This window comes from Bos mutus, chromosome 15 (genome assembly GCF_027580195.1).
Source record: "Bos mutus isolate GX-2022 chromosome 15, NWIPB_WYAK_1.1, whole genome shotgun sequence".
NCBI lineage: Eukaryota > Metazoa > Chordata > Mammalia > Artiodactyla > Bovidae > Bos > Bos mutus.
The window spans coordinates 35,741,894-35,762,745 of record NC_091631.1 but is presented as its reverse complement, the minus strand read 5'-3'; the positions used below and the strand labels follow the sequence as shown (position 1 = coordinate 35,762,745).

General features: G+C 39.6%; 1 protein-coding gene across 8 annotated transcripts in view; it reads left to right on the top strand.

Moving 5' to 3' along the window:
• The window catches only part of STK33 (serine/threonine kinase 33), a 202,736-nt gene that overhangs the window by 111,825 nt on the left and 70,059 nt on the right, over positions 1-20,852 (top strand). For 7 of the 8 annotated variants that reach the window (XM_070383888.1, XM_070383885.1, XM_070383884.1 and 4 more), the window contains one exon: positions 2,196-2,300. The exons of the other annotated variant lie outside the window; for it this stretch is intronic. In XM_070383888.1, coding sequence (XP_070239989.1) covers positions 2,196-2,300 — 105 coding nt within the window. The remainder of the gene's footprint in view (positions 1-2,195; positions 2,301-20,852) is intronic. 8 annotated transcript variants of the gene reach the window in all.

Sequence of the window (20,852 nt, the reverse complement as noted above, 5' to 3'; positions counted from 1 at the left end):
TGATGCTGAAGCTGAAACTCCAATACTTTGGCCACCTCATGCGAAGAGTTGACTCATTGGAAAAGACCCTGATGCTGGGAGGGATTGGGGGCCGGAGGAGAAGGGGACGACAGAGGATGAGATGGCTGGATGGCATCACCAGCTCTATGGACATGAGTTCGGGTGAACTCCGGGAATTGGTGATGGACAGAGAGGCCTGGCGTGCTGCGATTCATGGGGTCGCAAAGAATCGGACACGACTGAGCTACTGAACTGAACTGATCCTCTCCTTTCCTTTCATTCATTATTTCCTCATTGATAGCCAGCTCTGTTTATTCATCCTACCAGCTCTTTCCATTTGAATCACTTTCTCTCCAGCTCTCTTCTGTACTGTTTACCTTGTATCCACTGTATTTCTCACTTTAGATTGCACTGGAGTGAAGAATGGAGTGGGCTTCTCTTTAAGGGAGAATCTAAGTCCTCAAACTTTATAACTGATCATTTCATCAACTTGAAAACAATTTCTGTGCTTGAGGAAAAATAAAAGGCAACATTACCATGGTGTTTTTTTCTTGGGTCTGTGATATTATATTTACAAAATGAAATAGTAGGTTATATGTATTCTTTAATTTTCTATAGGAAATTACATATCATTTCCCCCTAAAGTTTAATCAAGTAACATTAAATCTTAATAAGGGGAGATCCAGAGTCCTTCCAGAAATCCCTAGGATTAACTAAATGGGAATTCCTTTGTTTCTTTGGTGTCAGATAGGGTTAGGCTTAGGTTTCAGGGTTATATAGTCAGTTGCTTGCAACTCTAGGAATTCATAATCTTGCACATAGATATTGATGCTGAGACTTTTCAGGACAACAAGATAGTAAAATAAAATTATATAGTCAGTATATGAATTGGACAATATATTACTGCATTAAATATAGATAAACCATTTGTGGTGGGAAGTAGGAATAGGCTTGAGATGAATTATTAGGAGAAATTGTGACATCTGTCCATGTCTAGTCTCGACAGGAATTTATTCCTCGAAGTCACTATTTCTCTTGATAACTATAAAGTTATTTCTCCTCTACGATTCATCCTCTATGGGTGGAGCACAGTGGTGGGCAGTTTCCTATCACTCTTGAGATGATAATGTTTAAAGGGTAAAGATACTTAGAAGCAGGGATGACAGTAGGTAAAATTTTAACTAGGTAAAATTTGCCTTACGATCAATCTCTTTCCAAGTCCTTCAGGAACTATTGTGTCTCTTCTAACTTTGGGGGAGGGGGTGGGTTAGAAGGAAGGAGGGAGGAGTAAGAGCTTTGTTATTCCTTTCAGGGATATTTTTATGTGAATGAGGACAGTGTTTATTCTTGAATGATTATGGTAATTTAGATATCAAAAGGGATGATGATTGGGGTGGTGGTAGTGCTGGCAAAGGTGGAGAAAGCCCTTCTGGAGTATCCTAGATGATGGTGTAGACAATCAGTTACTTGTACCCACACCTGACGGTCTGCTCAGGTATGGTTAAGGATTTCACCTAAGGACGTAATTTGGAGTTAGGTTGGTCTGAAGGCAAAAATCTCCATCTCCATCTCCATCTCCATTGTGCATTCTCTCTCTTTCTCTCGCTATCAAATTTTTGAGGCTGGGGGACTAGGAAGTGATATAATGCAGGACTAAGTATAAAATCTCAATTGCCTATTGTTTCCTTTTGATATGTATATAAATGTAATGGAGACAAAGCAAGATAAAAGCATTTTATTTTATCAATAACTGACATTTAATGAGACAGATGCCTTATATCCATTTTCTAATTGACATCCCTAGAAAGTAGATTTTGTTTTTATTATGCTACCATCAAAAGATCAACATAATTTTGAAGGAAATACCAAAAAGCATATTAAGAGCTGCAATAATTTTGTGATATGACAGAGACCATGTTGTTAGCTAATTTATAGAAACCGTCCAAGAAACAGATATGATTTGAGGCTGAATTATCTCTTAAAATTGGGCAAAGGAAAGAAAGGGTATACATTAATCTTATCATGCAGATAGGTTGCATATTATCTTTTGGAAAAGGAACTTGCTGAAAAAATATAGGAAAAATATAAATATTTTTATATTTATAAATAAAATATATTTATAAAAATATAAAATAACTCTAACTTTTGCGGTAATGAAATTCTTACATGAAATCTGTATTTCCTCATCATCTAAGGCTGGAAGCTCTGCTGTGAAGTTACTTGAACGGGAAGTGGACATCCTAAAAAGTGTGAAACATGAACACATCATACATTTGGAACAAGTGTTTGAGACACCTAAGGTAAAGCTGGGCTTCCTTGGTGGCTCAGAGGGTAAAGAATCTGTCTGGAATGTGGGAGACCCGGGTTCAATCCCTGGGTTGGGAAGATCTCCTGGAGAAGCAAATGGCAACCCATTGCAATATTCTTACCTGGAGAATTCCATGAACAGAGGAGCCTGGCAGACTATAGTTAAAGGCAAAGCTTTATCAGGTGCTGCATTCTGAAAGTTGTTATTTTTACAAAATTAATATCGTCTCCTTGAGAAGTAGTCTCTTTGGGACACAGTGGCTCATGTCTTTGGCATGACTCTGTTACACCACTCTGCTAGTGGAGATTGACAAAAAGCATTCTGGAGGACGTTTTATTGTTGATTGTATAGTTAGGTGTCTGATGATTAGATTGACGTCTTCAGTGATATTTCTGGTGGCATGTTGGGGAAAAAATGAAACAACTTCAGATATAACCCAGAGTGATCAGAGCTTCCTTAGAAGTGGCTTTCCTTTTTGCTATGGCCCTTGGCTCTGTATTAGAGTCCCTTGGAATAGTGTCATAATTCTGCAAGGTTAAGTTCATAGTAGAGTTGGTATGGTTGTTTGCCATTCTGCAAAAGTTGTTTATTGCCCATGAGCTTGGGTGTTTCTCTGCTAGGAGGTGGTATGATATAGCGGTTAGGTGTGTTAGGTCAGAGTGCCTGTACAATTTAATCCTGGATCTACCACTTTTTAGTTGTGAGACCATGGACAAATTACTCAACCTCTCTAATTAAGTTTCCTCATCTGTAAGATAGGTTTAACGATAGTTGTTTTTCAGTTAAGTCATGTCCAACTCTTTGAAACCCCATGGACTGCAGCATGCCAGGCTTGCCTCTCCTTCACTATTTCCTGGAGTTTGCTCAAAGTCACGTCCATTGAGTTGGTGGTGCCATTCAACTGTCTCATCCTGTGTTGCCCCCTTCTCCTCCTGCCTTCAGTCTTTCCCAGGATCAGGGCCTTTTTCAGTGAGTTGGCTCTTCACATCAGGTGGCCAAAGTAATGGAGCTTCAGCTTCAGCATCAGTCCTTCCAATGAATATTCAGGGTTAATAGTATCAACCACATTTAGTTGTGGAGGGATTAAGTGGGAAAATGAGTATAAAGCATATGTCTCATTGAATGTTAGCTATTGTTCTTTGTTTCCTTTACCAGTTTCTAAGGCAGCAGTAGTCAATTTGGGTTATGCATTGTGCTTGATTCATTAGGAGTGCTTGATAACTATTAGAGATGACAGTTACCTTTACAGGAGGTCGTAAATGGCAATGATGCCAAAAGCCTTCTCTGGTTTTTTAGTCTTAGAGTTGTGACTTATTTTATCCTCACATCTTCTTAGAATAGTTTTGCCCTTTATCACTGGTTTTAACTAGTTTGATTGTGTTGTGCCTTAGTGTAGCTGTGTTCATGTTTCTTGGCTTGGGGTTCATGGAGCTTCTTGGATCTGTGAGTTTATGGTTTTCATAAAATTTAGGAACATTTTGGCCATTATTTTTTTCTGCCTTGAAGGGCTTTCAAGTACACATGAGATTGTTTGATATTTTCCAAAGCTTACTGATTCTCTATTCATTTTTTTTCAATCTTTATTCTCTCCTTATTGAATTTAGTAGAGTTTCTATTGTGATATCGTCAGATTCTATAACCTTTTTTTCTGTAACATCATATATGCTGTTTATACTTTCTAGTGGAAATTTGATTTGGGTCATTTTTGTATCTTCCATGTTTCTATATAATGTGCTCACTATTTCCTCCTTCTTCTTTAAATATAGTTATAATAACTTTTACTGCCCTTTTCTATTAATTATATCATGTGTGCCATTTTTAGGTCCATTTTAAGTGATTGATTTCCCCCATTTCATTATGAGTTGTATTTTCCTGCTTCTTTTTATGCCTGTTCATTTTTGATTGGATGCTGGCTAATCTTTTATATTCTTACAGCTATTCTTGAGCTTTATTCAAGACAGAATTATTTAGAAATAGTTTGATACTTTTGAAGCTTAATTTAAACTGTTTGGTGGCACCACAGAGCCTTTGGTCTGGGCTAATTTTTCCCTAAGTAATGAGGTAAGACCCTTCTGAGTACTCTGCCCAGTGTCCCATGAATTATGAGATTTTCCACACTGGCTAGTGGAAATAGGAACTCTTCCTGGCCTTGTGGAGGCTTCATTCGTTGTTCCCTCTGATATTTTTGCATGGTACTTTCCCCAGCTTTGGGTAGATTCTTTTTTTTTAATTAACTTTTTATTGAAGGATACTTGCTTTACAGAGTTTTTGTTGCTTTTTGTCAAACCTCAGCATGAATCAGCCATGAAAGTGAAAGTGAAAGTGAAGTCACTCAGTTGTGTCTGACTCTTTGTGACCCTGTGGACTGTACCCCACCAGGCTCCTCCATCCATGGGATTCTCCAGGCAAGAATACTGGAGTGGGTTGCCATTTCCTTCTCCAAGGAAATATCCCCTTCCTTTGGAACCTCCCTCCCATCTCCCCATCCCACCCTTCTAGGTTGATACAGAGCCCCTGTTTGAATTTCCTGAGCCATACAGCAAATTCCCATTGGCTATCTATTTTACATATGCTGATGTAAGTTTCCATGATACTCTTTCCATGCATCTCATCCCTCTCCTCCCCGCTCCCCATGTCCATAAGTCTATTGGCTGTTTCTCCATTGCTGCCCTGTAAATAAATTCTTCAGTACCATTTTTCTAGATTCCGTATATGTGCATTAGAATACGATATTTACCTTTCTCTTTCTGACTCACTTCACTCTGTGTAATAGGTTCTAGGTTCATCCACCTTATCAAAACTGACTCAGATGTGTTCCTTTTTATGGTTGAGTAATATTTCATGTGTATATGTACCACAACTTATTTATCCATTCATCTGTTGATGAACATCTAGGTTGTCTGCATGTCCTAGCTATTGTAAATAGTGCTGCAAAGAACAAGGGGATACATATGTCTTTTTCGGTTTTGGTTTCCTCAGGGTATATGCCTAGGAGTGGGATTGCTGGGTCATATGGTGGTTTTATTTCTAGTTTTTAAACGAATCTCCATACCGTTTTCCATAGTGGATGTATCAATTTACATTCCCATAGGAGCATTCCCTTTTCTCCACACCCTCTCCAGCATTTATTGTTTGTAGACTTTTTGATGATGGCCATTCTGACCAGTGTGAGGTGATATCTCATTGTAGTTTTGATTTGTATTTCTCTAATAATGAGTGATGTTGAGCATCTTTTCATGTGTTTGTTAGCCATTTGTGTGTCTTCTTTGGAGAAATGTCTATTTAGGTCTTTTTCCCACTTTTTGTTGTTTGTTTTTCTGGCATTGAGTTGTATGTTCTGCTTGTATATTTTGGAAATTAATCCTTTGTCACTTGTTTCGTTTGCTATTATTTTCTCCCATTCTGAGGGTTGTCTTTTTACCTTGCTTATAGTTTCCTTTGCTGTGCAAAAGCTTTTAAGTTTAATCAAGCCTGCTTATTTACTTTTGTTTTTATTTCTGTTACTCTAGGAGGTCGGTCGTAGAGGATCTTGCTTTGATTTATGTCATTGAGTGTTCTACCTATGTTTTCCTCTAAGAGTTTCATAGTTTCTGGTCTTATGTTTATGTCTTTAATCCATTTTGAGCTTATCTTTGTGTATGGTATTAGGAAGTGTTCTAATTTCATTCTTTTACATGTAGCTGTCCAGTTTTCCCAGCACCATTTATTGAAGAGGCTGTCTTTGCCCCATTGTATATTCTTGCCTCTTTTGTCAAAAATAAGGTACCCGTAGGTGCATGGGTTTATTTCTGGGCTTTCTATCTTGTTCCATTGGTCTATATTTCTGTTTTTGTTCCGGTACCATACTGTCTTGATGATTGTAGCTGAAGTCAGGAAGGTTGATTCCTCCAATTCCATTCTTTCTCAAGACTGCTTTCACTAATTGGGGTCTTTTGTGTTTCCATATGAATTGTGAAATTTTTTGTTCTAGTTCTATGAAAAATGCCATTGGTAATTTGATAGGGATCACATTGAATCTGTAGGTTGCATTTGATAGTATAGCCGTTATCACAATATTGATTCTTCCTAGCCAGGAACATGGAATATCTCTCCATCTGTTTATGTCATCTTTTATTTCTTTCATCAGTGTCTTATAATCTTCTGTGTTCAGTTCTTTTGTCTCCGTAGGTAAGTTTATTCCTAGATGTTTAATGCTTTTTGTTGCAGTGGTACATGAGATTGATTCCTTAATTTCTCTTTCTGATTTTTCATTGTTAGTTTATAGAAATGCAAGTGATTTCTATGTATTGATTTTGTATCCTGTAAGTTTTGCTAAATTAACTGATTAGCTCCAGTAATTTTCTGATACTATCTTTAGGGTTTTCCATGTACAGTATCTTGTCATCTGCAAACAGTGAGAGCTTTACTTCTTCTTTTCTGATTGGATTCCTTTTATTTCTTTTTCCTCTCTGGTTGCTGTAGCTAGGGCTTCCAGAACTATGTTGAATAACAGTGGCAAAAGTGGACACCCTGTCTTGTTCCTGCTCTTAGGGGGATGCTTTCAGCTTTTCACCACTGAGAATAATGTTTTCTGTAGGCTTATCATATATGGCCTTTACTATGTTGAGGTAGGTTCCTTCTATACCCATTTTTTGAAGAGTTTTAAACATAATGGGTGCTGAATTTTGTCCAAGGCTTTTTCTTCATCTATTGAGATTATCCTATGGTTTTTATCTTTTAATTTGTTAATATGGTGTATCATACTGATTGATTTGCGTATATTGAAGAATCCTTGTATCCCTGGAATAAACCCAACTTGATCATGGTGTATGAGCTTTTAGATGTGTTGCTGAATTCTGTTTGCTAAAATTTTGTTGAGGATTTTTGCACCTGTGTTCATCAGTGATATTGGCCAATAGTTTTCTTTTTTTGTGTTGTCTTTGTCTGGTTTTGGTATCAGGGTAATGGTGGCCTCGTAGAATGAGTTTGGAAGTGTTCCTTCCTCTGCAACTTTTTCAAAGAGTTTTAGAAGGATAGGCGTTAGCTCCTCTCTAAATGTTTGATAGAATTCTCATGTGAAGCCATCTGGTGCTGGGCTTTTGTTTTTTTGGGAAGATTTTGATCACAGCTTCAGTTTCAGTGCTTGTAATTGGGTTGTTCATAATTTCTATTTCTTCCTGGTTCAGTCTTAGAGGGTTGAACTTTTCTAAGAATCTGTCCATTTCTTCCAGGTTATCCATTTTATTGCCATATAGTTGTTCATAATAGTCTCTTATAATCCTTTGTATTTCTGCATTGTCTGTTGTAACCTCTCCTTTTTCACTTCTAATTTTGTTGATTTGATTCTTCTTTTTTTCTTGATGAGTCTGGCTAAAGGTTTGTCAATTTTGTTTATCTTCACAAAGAACCAGCTTTTAGTTTCATTAATCTTTACCATTGTTTCCTTCATTTCTTTTTCATTTATTTCTGCTTGGATTTTTATGATTTCTTTCTTTCTACTAATTTAGGAGTTTTTTTTTTGTTTACTTTTTTCCACTTGTTTTAGATATAAAGTTAGGTTGTCTATTTGATGTTTTTCTTGTTTCTTGAGGTAGGACTGTATTGCTATAAACTTCCCTCTTAGGACTGCTTTTGCTGCATCCCGTAGATTTTGAGTTGTTGTGTTTTCATTGTCATTTGTTTCTAGAAATTTTTTGATTTCCCTTTTGATTTCTTCAGTAATCTGTTGGTTATTTAGAAATATGTTGTTTAATCTCCATGTGTTTGTGTTTCTTACAGTTTTTTTTCTTGTAGTTGATATCTAGTCTCATAGTGTTGTGGTTGGAGAAGATGCTTGATATGATTTCAATTTTCTTAAATTTACTGAGGCTTGATTTGTGACCCACGATGCGGTCTATCCTGGAGAATGTTCCATGTGCACCTGATAAGAATGTGTATTCTTCTGCATTTGGATGGAATGTCCTGAAGGTATCAGTGAGATCCATCTCATCTAATGTATCATCTAAGACTTGTGTTTCCTGGGAAAACTGGTCAACCACTTGTAAAAGAATGAAACTATAACACTTTCTAACACCATACACAAAAATAAACTCAAAATGGATTAAAGATCTAAACATAAGACCAGAAACTATAAAACTCCTCTAGGAAAACATAGGCAAAACACTGTCCGACATAAATCACAGCAGGATCCTCTATGACCCACCTCCCAGAGTAATGGAAATAAAAGCAAAAATACATAAATGGGACCTAATTAAACTTAAAAGCTTTTGCATAATGAAGGAAACTATAAGCCTTCAGAATGGGAGAAAATAATAGCAAACGAAGCAACTGACAAAGAATTAATCTCAAAAATACACAAGCAACTCCTGTAGCTCAATTCCAGAAAAATAAATCACCCAATCAAAAGTTGGGCCAAAGAATTAAACAGACATTTCTCCAAAGAAGACATACAGATGGCTAACAAACACATGAAAAGATGCTCAACATCACTCATTGTCAGAGAAATGCAAATCAACACCACAATGAGGTACCATCTCATGCCGGTCAGAATGGCTGCGATCCAAAAATCTACAAAGAATAAATGCTGGAGAGGGTGTGGAGAAAAGGGAACCCTCTTACACTGTTGGTGGGAATGCCAACTAGTACAGCCACTATGGAGAACAGTGTGGAGATTCCTTAAAAAGCTTGAAATAGAACTGCCAAATGACCCAGCAATCCCACTGCTGGGCATACACACTGAGGAAACCAGAATTGAAAGAGACATGTGTACCCCAATGTTCATCGCAGCACTGTTTATAATAGCCAGGACATGGAAGCAACCTAGATGTCTATCACAGACGAATGGGTAAGAAAAGTGTGGTACATATACACAATGGAATATTGCTCAGCCATTAAAAAGAACACATTTGAATCAGTTCTAATGAGGTGGATGAAACTGGAAGTAAGAGTGAAGTAAGTCAGAAAGAAAAACACCAATACAGTATTCAGTTCAGTTCAGTTCAGTTGCTCAGTCGTGTCCGACTCTGCGACCCCATGAATTGGAGCACACCAGGCCTCCCTGTCCATCACCAACTCCCAGAGTTCACTCAGACTCACGTCCATCGAGTCAGTGATGCCATCCAGCCATCTCATCCTCTGTCGTCCCCTTTTCCTCCTGCCCCCCATCCCTCCCAGCATCAGAGTCTTTTCCAATGAGTCAACTCTTTGCATGAGGTGGCCAGAGGACTGGAGTTTCAGCTTTAGCATCATTCCTTCCAAAGAACACCCAGGACTGATCTTTATAATGGACTGGTTGGATCTCCTTGCAGTCCAAGGGACTCTCTAGAGTCCTCTCCAACACCACAGTTCAAAAGCATCAATTCTTCAGCACTCAGCTTTCTTCACAGTCCAACTTTCACATCCATATACGACTACTGGAAAAACCATAGCCTTGACTAGACGGACCTTTGTTGGCAAAGTAATGTCTCTGTTTTTTGAATATGCTATCTAGGTTGGTCATAACTTTCCTTCCAAGGAGTAAGCGTCTTTTAATTTCATGGCTGCAATCACTATCTGCAGTGATTTTGGAGCCCCCAAAAATAAAGTCTGACACTGTTTCCACTGTTTCCCCATCTATTTCCCATGAAGTGATGGGACCAGATGCCATACTAATGCATATATATGGAATTTAGAAAAATGGTTATCGATAACCCTATATGCAAGACAGTAAAAGAGACACAGATGTATAGAACAGTTTTTTTTGACTCTGTGGGAGAAGGCAAGGGTGGGATGATCTGAGAGAATAGCATTGAAATGTGTATATGATCATATGTGAAACAGATCGCCAGCCCAGGTTCGATGCACGAGACAGGGTGCTCAGGACTGGTGCACTGGGATGACCTAAGGGCTGGGATGGGGAGGGAGGTGGGAGGGGGGTTCAGGATGGGGAACACATGTAAACCCATGGCTGATTCATGTCAATGTATGGAAAAAAAAAACTACAAAATTGTAATGTAATTAGCCTCCAATTAAAATAAATAAATTAAAAAAAAAAGACTTGTGTTTCCTTATTAATTTTCTGTTTTGATGATCTGTCCATTGGTGTGAGTGGGGTGTTAAAGTCTCCTACTGTTATTGTGTTACTGTCAATTTCTCCTTTTATGTGTTTGTCTTATGTATTGAGGTGCTCCTATGTTGGATGCATAGATATTTACAATTGTTATGTCTTCCTCTTGGATTGATCCCTTGATCATTATGTAGTGTTCTTCCTTATCTCTTGTAATCTTCTTTATTTTAAGGTCTATTTTGTCTGATATGAGGATTGCTACTCCAGCTTTCTTTTGCTTCCTATTTGCATGAAATATATTTTTCCATCCTCGCATTTTCAGTCCTTATGTGTCTTGAGGGCTAAAGTGGGTTTCTTGTAGACAGCATATATATGGTTCTTGTTTTTGTATTCATTCAGCCAGTCTGTGTCTTTTGGTTGGAGCATTTAATCTATTTACATTTAAAGTAATTATTGATATATATGTTCGTATTGCATTTTCTTAATTGTTTGGGGGTGATTTTGTAGATCTTTTTTCTTCTTTTGTATTTCTTGACTATATAAGTCCATTTAATGTTTTTTATAAAGCTGGTTTGGTGGTACTGAGTTCTCTTAACTTTTGCTTGTCTGAAAAGCTTTTTATTTCTGCATCAATTTTGAATGAGATCCTTGCGGGGTACAGTAACCTTGGATGTAGATTTTTCCCTTTCAGTATTTTAAATATATCCTGCCATTCCCTTCTGGCCTGCAGAGTTTCTGCTGAAAAGATCAGCTATTAAGCATATGGGGTTTCCTTTGTATGTTACTTTTTGCTTTTCCCTTGCTGCTTTTAATATTCCTTCTTTGTGTTTAGTCTTTGTTAATTTGATTAGTATGTGTCTTGGCATGTTTCTCCTTGGGTTTATCCTGTATGGGACTCTTTGTGCTTCTTGGACTTGATTGGCTATTTCCTTTTCCATGTTGGGGAGATTTTCAATTATAATCTCTTCAATAATTTTCTCATACCCTTTATTTTTCTCTGCTTCTTCTGCTGCTGCAAAGTCACTTCAGTCGTATCCGACTCTGTGCGACCCCATAGACAGCAGCCCACCAGGCTCCCCCGTCCCTGGGATTCTCCAGGCAGGAACACTGGAGTGGGTTGCCATTTCCTTCTCCATGCATGAAAGTGAAAAGTGAAAGCAAAGTCGCTCGGTCGTGTCCGACTCTTAGCGACCCCATGGACTGCAGCCCACCAGGCTCCTCCGTCCATGGGATTTTCCAGGCAAGAGTACTAGAGTGGGGTGCCATTGCCTTCTCTGTTCTTCTTCTGGGACCCCTATAATTTGAATATTGCTGTATTTGATATTGTCCCAAAGGTCTCTGAGACTATCCTCAGTTCTTTTCATTCTTGTCATTTTATTCTGCTCCTCAGAAGTTATTTCCACCATTTTATCTTCCAGCTCACTGATTCGTTCTTCTGCTTCAGATTCTGCTATTGATTCCTTCTCAGTTCAGTTCAGTTGTTCAGTTGTGTCCGACTCTTTCTGACCCTATGAATCTCAGCATGCCAGACCTCCCTGTCCATCACCAACTCCTAGAGTTCACTCAAACTCATGTCCATTGAGTCAGTGATGCCATCCAGCCATCTCATCCTCTGTCGTCCCCTTCTCCTCCTGCCCCCAGTCCCTCCCAGCATCAGGGTCTTTTCCAATGAGTAAATTATTTGCATGAGGTGGCCAAAGTATTGGAGTTTCAGCTTCAGCATCAGTCCTTCCAATAAACATCCAGGACTGATCTCCTTTAGGATGGACTGGTTGGATCTCCTTGCAGTCCAAGGGACTCTCAAGAGTCTTCTCCAACACCACAGGTCAAAAGCATCAATTCTTTGGTGCTCAGCTTTCTTCACAGTCCAACTCTCACATCCATACATGACCACCAGAAAAACCATAACCTTGACTAGACAGACCTTTGTTGGCAAAGTAATATCTCTGCTTTTCAATATGCTATCTAGGTTGGTCATAACTTTCCTTCCAAGGAGTAAGTGTCTTTTCATTTCATGGCTGCAATCACCATCTGCAGTGATTTTGGAGCCCAAAAAAATAAAGTCTGACACTGTTTCCACTGTTTCCCCATCTATTTCCCATGAAGTGATAGGACCAGATACCATGATCTTAGTTTTCTGAATATTGAGCTTTAAGCCAACTTTTTCACTCTCCACTTTCATTTTCATCAAGAGACTTTTTAGTTCCTCTTCACTTTCTGCCATAAGGGTGGTGTCATCTGCATATCTGAGGTTATTGATATTTCTCCCAGCAATCTTGATTCCAGCTTGTGCTTCTTCCAGCCCAGCGTTTCTCATGATGTACTCTGCATATAAGTTAAATAAGCAGGTGACAATACTCAGCCTCTACGTACTCCTTTTCCTATTTGGAACCAGTCTGTTGTTCCATGTCCAGTTCTAACTGTTGCTTCCTGACCTGCATATAGGTTTCTCAAGAGGCAGGTCAGGTGGTCTGGTATTCCCATCTCTTTCAGAGTTTTCCACAGTTTATTGTGATCCACACAGTCAAAGGCTTTGGCATAGTCAATAAAGCAGAAATAGATGTTTTTCTGGAACTCTCTTGCTTTTAAGATGATCCAGCAGATGTTGGCAATTTGATCTCTGGTTCCTTTGTCTTTCCTAACTCCAGCTTGAACATCTGGAAGTTCACAGTTCACATATTGCTGAAGCCTGGCTTGGAGAATTTTCAGCATTACTTTACTAGCGTGTGAGATGAGTGCAATTGTGCGATAGTTTGAGCATTCTTTGGCATTGTCTTTCTTTGGGATTGGAATGAAAACTGACCTTTTCCAGTCCTGTGGCCACTGCGGAGTTTTCCAAATTTGCTGGCATATTGAGTGTAGCACTTTAACAGCATCATCTTCCAGGATTTGAAATAGCTCAACTGGAATTCCATCATCTCCATTAGCTTTGTTCATAGTGATGCTTTCTAAGGCCCACTTGACTTCACATTCCAGGATGTCTGGCTCTAGGTGAGTGATCATACTATCGTGATTATCTTGGTCATGAAGATCTTTTTTTATACAGTTCTTCTGTGTATTCTTGCCACCTCTTCTTAATATCTTCTGCTTCTGTTAGGTCCATACCATTTCTGTCCTTTATCGAGCCCATCTTTGCATGAAATGTTCCCTTGGTATCTCTAATTTTCTTAAAGAGATCTAGTCTTTCCCATTCTATTGTTTTCCTCTATTTCTTTGCATTGATCACTGAGGAGGGCTTTCTTATCTCTCCTTGCTGTTCTTTGGAACTCTGTATTCAGATGTTTATATCTTTCCTTTTCTCCTTTGCTTTTCGTTTCTCTTATTTTCACTGTTATTTGTAAGGCCTCCTCAGACAGCCAGATTGCTTTTTTGCATTTTTTTTCCTTGGGGATGGGTTTGATCCCTGTCTCCTGTACAATGTCACGAACCTCTGTCCATAGTTCTTCAGGCACTCTGTCTATCAGATCTTATCCCTTAAATCTATTTCTCACTTCCACTGTATAATCATAAGGGATTTGATTTAGGTCATACCTGAATGGTCTAGTGGTTTTCCCTACTTTCTTCATTTTAAGTCTGGATTTGGCCATAAGGAGTTCATGATCTGAGCCACAGTCAGCTCCCAGTCTTGTTTTTGCTGACTGTATAGAGCTTCTCCATCTTTGGCTGCAAAGAATATAATCAATCTGATTTCAGTGTTGACCATTGGGTGATGTCCATGTGTAGACTCTTCTCTTATGTTGTTGGAAGAGAGTGTTTGCTATGACCAGTGTGTTCTCTTGGCAAAACTCTACTAGCCTTTGCCCTGCTTCATTCTGTGCTCCAAGGCCAAATTTTCCTGTTAGTCCCATAGAGTATTGTTAATTTCAGTAATTGGTTGTTTGTCTCTGCATGTTTATTCTTTAATTCTTCTAGGTCTTTGTTAATTAATTCTTGCATTGTCTCCATTTTATTTTCAACGTTTTTGATCATATTTACTATCATTATTCTGAATTCTTTTTCAGGTAGGTTGCTTCTTTCCTCTTCATTTATTTGGACTTCTGTGTTTCTAGTTTGTTCCTTCATTTGGGTAGTATTTCTCTGTGTGTGTGTGTTAGTCACTCAGTCGTGTCTGACTCTTTGCAACCCCATGAACTGTAGCCCGCAAGGCAGGATCTTCCTGACCCAGGAATCGAACCTTGTTCTCCTGCATTGCAGGCAGATTCTTTACCGTTTGAGCTACAGGGAAGTCCTTAGTATTTCCTTTTCATCATTATTATTATTTTTTAACTTATTGTGTTTGAGTTCTCTTTTTCCCAGGCTTCAAGATTGAATTCTTTCTTCCTTTTGGTTTCTGCCCTTTTAAGGGGCTTCCCTTGTAGTTCAGTCGGTAAAGAATCTCCCTGCAGTGCAGGAAATCCAGGTTCGATCCCTGGGTTGGGAAGATCCCCTGGAGAAGGAAATGACAACCCACTCCAGTATCCTTGCCTGGAAAATCTCATGGACAGAGGAGCCTGGTGGGCTGTAGTCCATGGGGTCGCAAAGAGTCAGGCATGACTGAGCGACTAACACGAACACTTAAGGTTGGTCCAGTGGTTTGTGTAAGCTTCCTATAGGGTCAGATTTGTGCTAAGTTTTTGCTTGTTTATTTTTCCTCTAATGGGCAAGGCTGAGTGAGGTGGTAATCCTGTCTGCTGATTTATGGGTTTGTATTTTTGTTTTGTTTGTTGTTTACATGAGGTATCCTGCACAGGGTGCTACTGGTGGTTTGGTGATGCTGGGTCTTGTATTCCAGTGGTTTCCTTTGTGTGAGTTCTCACTATTTGATACCCGCTAGTAGGGTTAGTTCTCTGGTAGTCTAGGGTCTTGGAGTCAGTGCTCCCACTGCAGAGGCTCAGGTCTTGATCTCTGGTCAGGAGCGAAGGTTTCACAAGTGGTTTGTTATGGCATCAAGTGAGATTGAAACAAATATCCAAAAAATGAGAAACCAAAGATGAGCCTCAGACAAATGGCAGTTACAAATTCAGGCAAATAATAATTAAAATAATGAAATATACACATATACATATATACCCATGAACAAAATGAAAACAGTCCACAAAAATAAAATACAATAGATTGACCCGGTGAACAAAAGAAACCAAAAATTATATTTACCAGTTAAGAACAAAACTAACTAAAGCACAAACTGGAAAACAGAACTAAAGCAAGGTGTCAAGTGGGGAATAAAGCAATGAAAACAAAACTAACAAATATATTGAGAGGAAAGGAAAGAAAGAAAAGAAAGAAAGAATAGATATACAAAGTTAAATAGAGGTAGATGAAGAAGATTTATATACATTAAAGATTAACTGCAAGGGGAAAAGAACAGTAGGAAAGGCAAACAAAGGAATAAATGTAGAAAAAATATAATGGGTTTAAAAAAATTAAAAGTTAAAATTATAAAAAGAGAGAAAAAAAAAAAAATAACAGAAGAAAAAAAAGGAAAACCCCACAGAACTACAAAAGACTGACAAAGATGCAGATGTTTATAACAACAATAAAAAGTGTGACTGAATATACACAAATACATATACATCCATAAGCAAAATCAAAACAGTCCAACAAAAGTAAAGTATAATAGATTGACCTGGCGAACAAAGGGAACCAAAAATTATGTCTACCTGAACAAAACTAACTAAAGTACAAAATGGAAAACAAAACTAAAGCAAGGTGCCAACTGGGAAATAAAGTAATGAAAATAAAACTAACAAATATGTTGAGAGGAAAGGAAAGAACGAAAAGAAAGAATAGATATGCAAAGTTAAATACAGGTAGATATAGAAGATTTATATATATTAAAGATTAACTGCAGGGGGAAAAGAACAGGAAAAGCAAACAAAGGAATAAATGTAGAAAAAATAATACTAGGTTTTTTAAATTTTTTATTTATTTTTTTAATAATAGGTTTAAAAAATTAAAAGAAGAGAAAAGAAAAGAAAAAAAAAAAAAAACTCCCAGAACTGCAAAAGCCCAACGTAGAGGCAGAGGTTTATAACAAGAAAAAATGTGACTGAGAAAAAAAAAAGAATAAAAAGAAAAAGCGCAAAAGCTTAATTAGATTTCATAGTGCCAATAAAATCGACAACTACAACAGAGGAGGGGGGAAAAAAGGAAAAAAAATCCAGAAGAATCTACAGAACAAGTCAAAACATAAGAATAATAAATGTTTTTCTTGAGTCACTGCTGTCAGATTCCTTTCCCTCGCTGGGAGTCACAGTCTACCTCACCTCCCTAGGATGCCCTCTAACACTGCTGATCTCTGGACCTGCTGTGGGGGCAGCTCAGATTCTAATTGGGTTCTGCTCCTCTGTTCTTGCCTCCAATGTCCACAGCTATCAGAACTGGTGTGTTTTCTTTTGTGGGAGCTCTCAATGACCTTTTATATATTCCATAGAGACTGTCTGTCTAGTTGATCATGTGGATTTAATCTGTAGCTTGTACAGCTGGTGGGAGAGCTTTGGGTCTTCTTTCTTAGTTTCAATTGTGGTTTTATTTCCACCTCTGCATATGGGCCATCCACTGGGGTTTGCTCCTGAGGCTGCCCTGGAGGACTTGGGTTTGCCCCTGTGAGGGCCACATGTGCAGATGGTGCAGCTCCCTGCAGCATCGCAAGGATTCTGGCAGCACCAGGTACTCAGGGGAGTTGGTGGCTAGGGCAGCAGGAAATATAGTGCTCTAGAAGGTTATGGCAACCAGTATTGGCCAATAGCTCCAGTATTCTTGCCTGGAGAACCCACCTTCCTGACAGAGAAGCCTGGTAAGCCACAGTCTACAGGGTTGCAAAAAGTCGGACATTACCGAAGCGACCCTGCACGCATAGGCGCGAGACTTTTTTTGCCTGTGGCAGCTCTGCCCCAGTGAGAGCTGAGCGTGAAGGTGACACAACTGCTTGGCTTGGGGGGACCCTGGAGGCGCCAAGTGTGCAGGGACACGGACTGCTTCCTCTGCAGGAGTTACAGCCCTATCAGAATCTTTTTTTGTGCCTCTTGTGGGTGGCAATCAGAAGCCCTCTTCCGGTTCAGGCACTTAGAGGGCTTCCTTGCCTGGGGTCCTTCTCTGTTGTTCACGCATCAGGCACATAGAGGGGCCCTTGTGGTTGGGGTCCTACTCTGTAGATCACCACGTCCAGAACTTAAAGGGGCATCCTGAGTGGGGCCCTACTCTGTAGTTCAGTGCCTCAGGCATTTGCTGGGCCAGCCCCTCTGTTGTTCAGCTGCCAATGCTGGCCTGTAGGGGAAGAGAGGCTATGGTGATGGCTCCACCTGCTATGCATTACTCAGCAGTATCGCCTTGCTTCCATGGCTGCCCAGCTTTCCTCTGCAGGTATTTTCCAGCACAATCTCCTCCCTCACATCCCCTGATCTGTCTCTCCACAGTCAACAGCTGCCCTCGCCCAGGGATTGCTCCACAATTCCTAAACTCCATCTCCCAGCCGGTGCACCTTCCAGGGGGTCTGCATCCCTGTCCAGGGCAGGTATGGTTGCAGCAAGAACTGTCTGATTCTCATTCCATTTAGGCTGCCACAGATCAGATGTTTCACTCTCAGCCTTAAATGTTTCTCCTCTGACTCAGACAATTGCCCCAATGTGGGGATCGGACCCCTGCTTCAATTCCCCCACCCGCCAAAGGCAGGTCCGGTCCTACTAACACTCCTGTTTTTCCCCTTGGTTCCTTCATTCTACAGAGTTTTACATGGGTCGCTGGTCAGGTACTCCTGTCCAATCTCAGCTGGTGTTCTGCATGCACTTCTGTGTCTGAAGGTGTATTCCTGATGTATCTGTAGAGAGAAATGTACTCCACGTCCACCTACTCCTCCACCATCTTGTTTTCCTCTGGTTAGATTCTTGATACGTATGTGCTAGTTAGTACTTTGCTGAAGAGTTGAGGGTGGGATCGGCAGCCACCTGCAAATCTATAGTGCCTTTCTCTGTGTACAGCCTTCCCCTCTTTGGCAGTCTCGCCTGTGGAGTTTAGTTGTCTTGGCCTTCCTGGACTCTCAGCACCATCTCCTCAGTTCATGTAGACTGTTGAGCTCTGCTTGGGTTTTCTTTCCCTTCTCTGTAGCTTGGAAACTCTGTCTAGACAGTAAGCTAGGATAATCGTGGGGCTTGTCTCATAGGTTTCCCCTCTGTCAGGGATCACTGCCTTGTGCTGCCTGATGACTAATGTCTGAAAATTGTTATTTCATTTATTTTATCCATTTTTTAGGTTGTTTCAGGAGGGAGGACAAGTCTGGTCTGTTCCTTCATTTTGGAACATAAGTGGGAGTCCAAATGTAGAATAATTCGAAGGCACAGGAAACCATCATCTGTGATTGTATTTTTTACCTACTGTTTGCCTTTGATTCACAAAAGTCAGATCTGTCTCCCCATCTTCCCAGCTCACTCAAATGCCTAGACTTCCAGTTGAAGCTATCTTAAAGATTAAAGGAAATTGTTAACTGACTGGTTAGGCTAAGGTAGTAATACTGATCATCCGTTAACTATGTAGCATTTCTTGTGAGTCCACATATTCTCCAGGCCTACACAATTATTTTTTAATAGATACAGAAAGACTTCTGAAAAACCTTTATTGATAATAACTTTTATCAGCTTACCTGTTTTAAATTGATCAATTTGTATTGTAAGCACTGCTAATGTAACTTTGCCTTCCAAATAATTCACTTACCGTTTCATTTCATGATCTCTGCCACGCTGTCAGTGGAAAAACTATGGCCTAGTTCAAAAGCTTATTTTTGCGTTAGACTTTACAGAATTCTGTAGTTACTTTTGAAATTCTAAAGCATCCTAAGGTTTAGTGAGTCAGAATTTTGACTATAGGAAGAAAGGTTGTTAGCCTTTTCCTCTTGCTTTCCTGCTTGCTGACTGAACACAGAAGTTGCATCAGGAGTGGTAATAGAATAGGATCAGGTCCCAGAATCTTACAAACAACAATGAAAATGTAGTGGCACAGGATGAAATGGAGACATGGAGGCTGGTCTGTGTCTGAATAGCAGCTGCCCATAGGTATGAAAAAGGCATGCATTTTAGTTGACTGGGAATCTTTCTGACTCAATAGATGACCTGACTATTGGAATACTTAAAGTGAGTATAAGAAACATCCACAGATACAGCAAATATGGAAGAGGCATTTCATTTGTGGCTTTTACCATTTATACCCCATTAGTCACTAAGTTCCACTATTTCTCCCTCTGCGTATTTTCACATTGTTTTCTTCTTTTCTTCTTTCTGCTCCTCACATCTACCCTTTTATGAACAGAGGTCAGTATACACAGCATGTGAGCCAGTCTGGAGTGCAGCCTGTTTTTTTTTTTATAGCCTGTAAGTTAGGTTTTTTACATTTTTTAATGGTTGGAAAGAAAGGTGAAAATAGTAGTATTTCATGACATGTGAAAATTATATGAAACTAAATTTCAAAGTCCATAAATAAAGTTTTGTTGTATTGTTTATGGGTGCTTTTATGCTGTGACAGCAGAGCTGAGTGGCTACGGAAGAGGTTATATGGCCTGTGAAGCCAAAAATACTTACTATCTGTATCTGGCTTTCACAGAAAAGAAGTTTGTTGAGTTCTTCTCTGCATTGCTGCTGGAGTGGAGTGTTCATTTAGAAATGCAGAATTGATAATAGCACATACACTTCCTCCACTCCAAACATAAGCTTCAAAATCTTCCGTGGTGGGACTTCCCTGGTTGTCCAGTGGTTAAGACACTGAGATCCCACTGTAGGGGGTACAGGTTCGATCCCTGGTTGGAGATCACAGAGTGGGTAAAAATTAAAAAAAAAAAAATCTTCAGTGGCTACTTATTGCATATGGGGGAAAAAATCCAAGCTCCTTTGTGTGACATCCAGGACTCTTTACAGCCTGGCACCAACCTGTTCTTTCTGGCCTCACCCCTCACCACTCCAGTCTTCTCTGACTTACCAAAATGCTATTAACACTGAGATATGTGTTATTCTTTAACTGCCAGTGTTTTTTCCAGCTTTGGAGTCTGCAAATGCTGTGTGCTATGCCTGTTCTTGCCCATATTTTCTACCCATAAATCCCTGTTCAATCATCCAGACCTGCCTGAAATGGTGCCTCTTCACAGTGAGCATTCTTTAGGCTCGCTCCCTCCTCTGTAACCTCATCACATTTTGGACAGTCCTCTTCTGTTAGCACTTATCACATGACATTGTGATTAGAACCATACTCTGAGCTCCTCGGAGATAAAGAGTATGTTTTATGCTTGCTTTTTCCTCTAGTAGAGCTTCCCTGGTGGCTTCTGCAATGTAGGAGACCCGGGTTTGATTGCTGGGTCAAGAAGATCCCCTGGAGAAGGGAATGGCTACCCACTTCAGTATTCTTGCCTGGAGAATTTCATGGACAGAGTAGCCTGACGAGCTACAGTCCATGGGGTTGGAAAGAGTCAGACATGACTGAGTGACTAATACTTCCACTTTTGTCCCCTCTAGTATCCTACAGAGTACCTTGTACATGACAGATAGCAACTATGTTAAATGAATA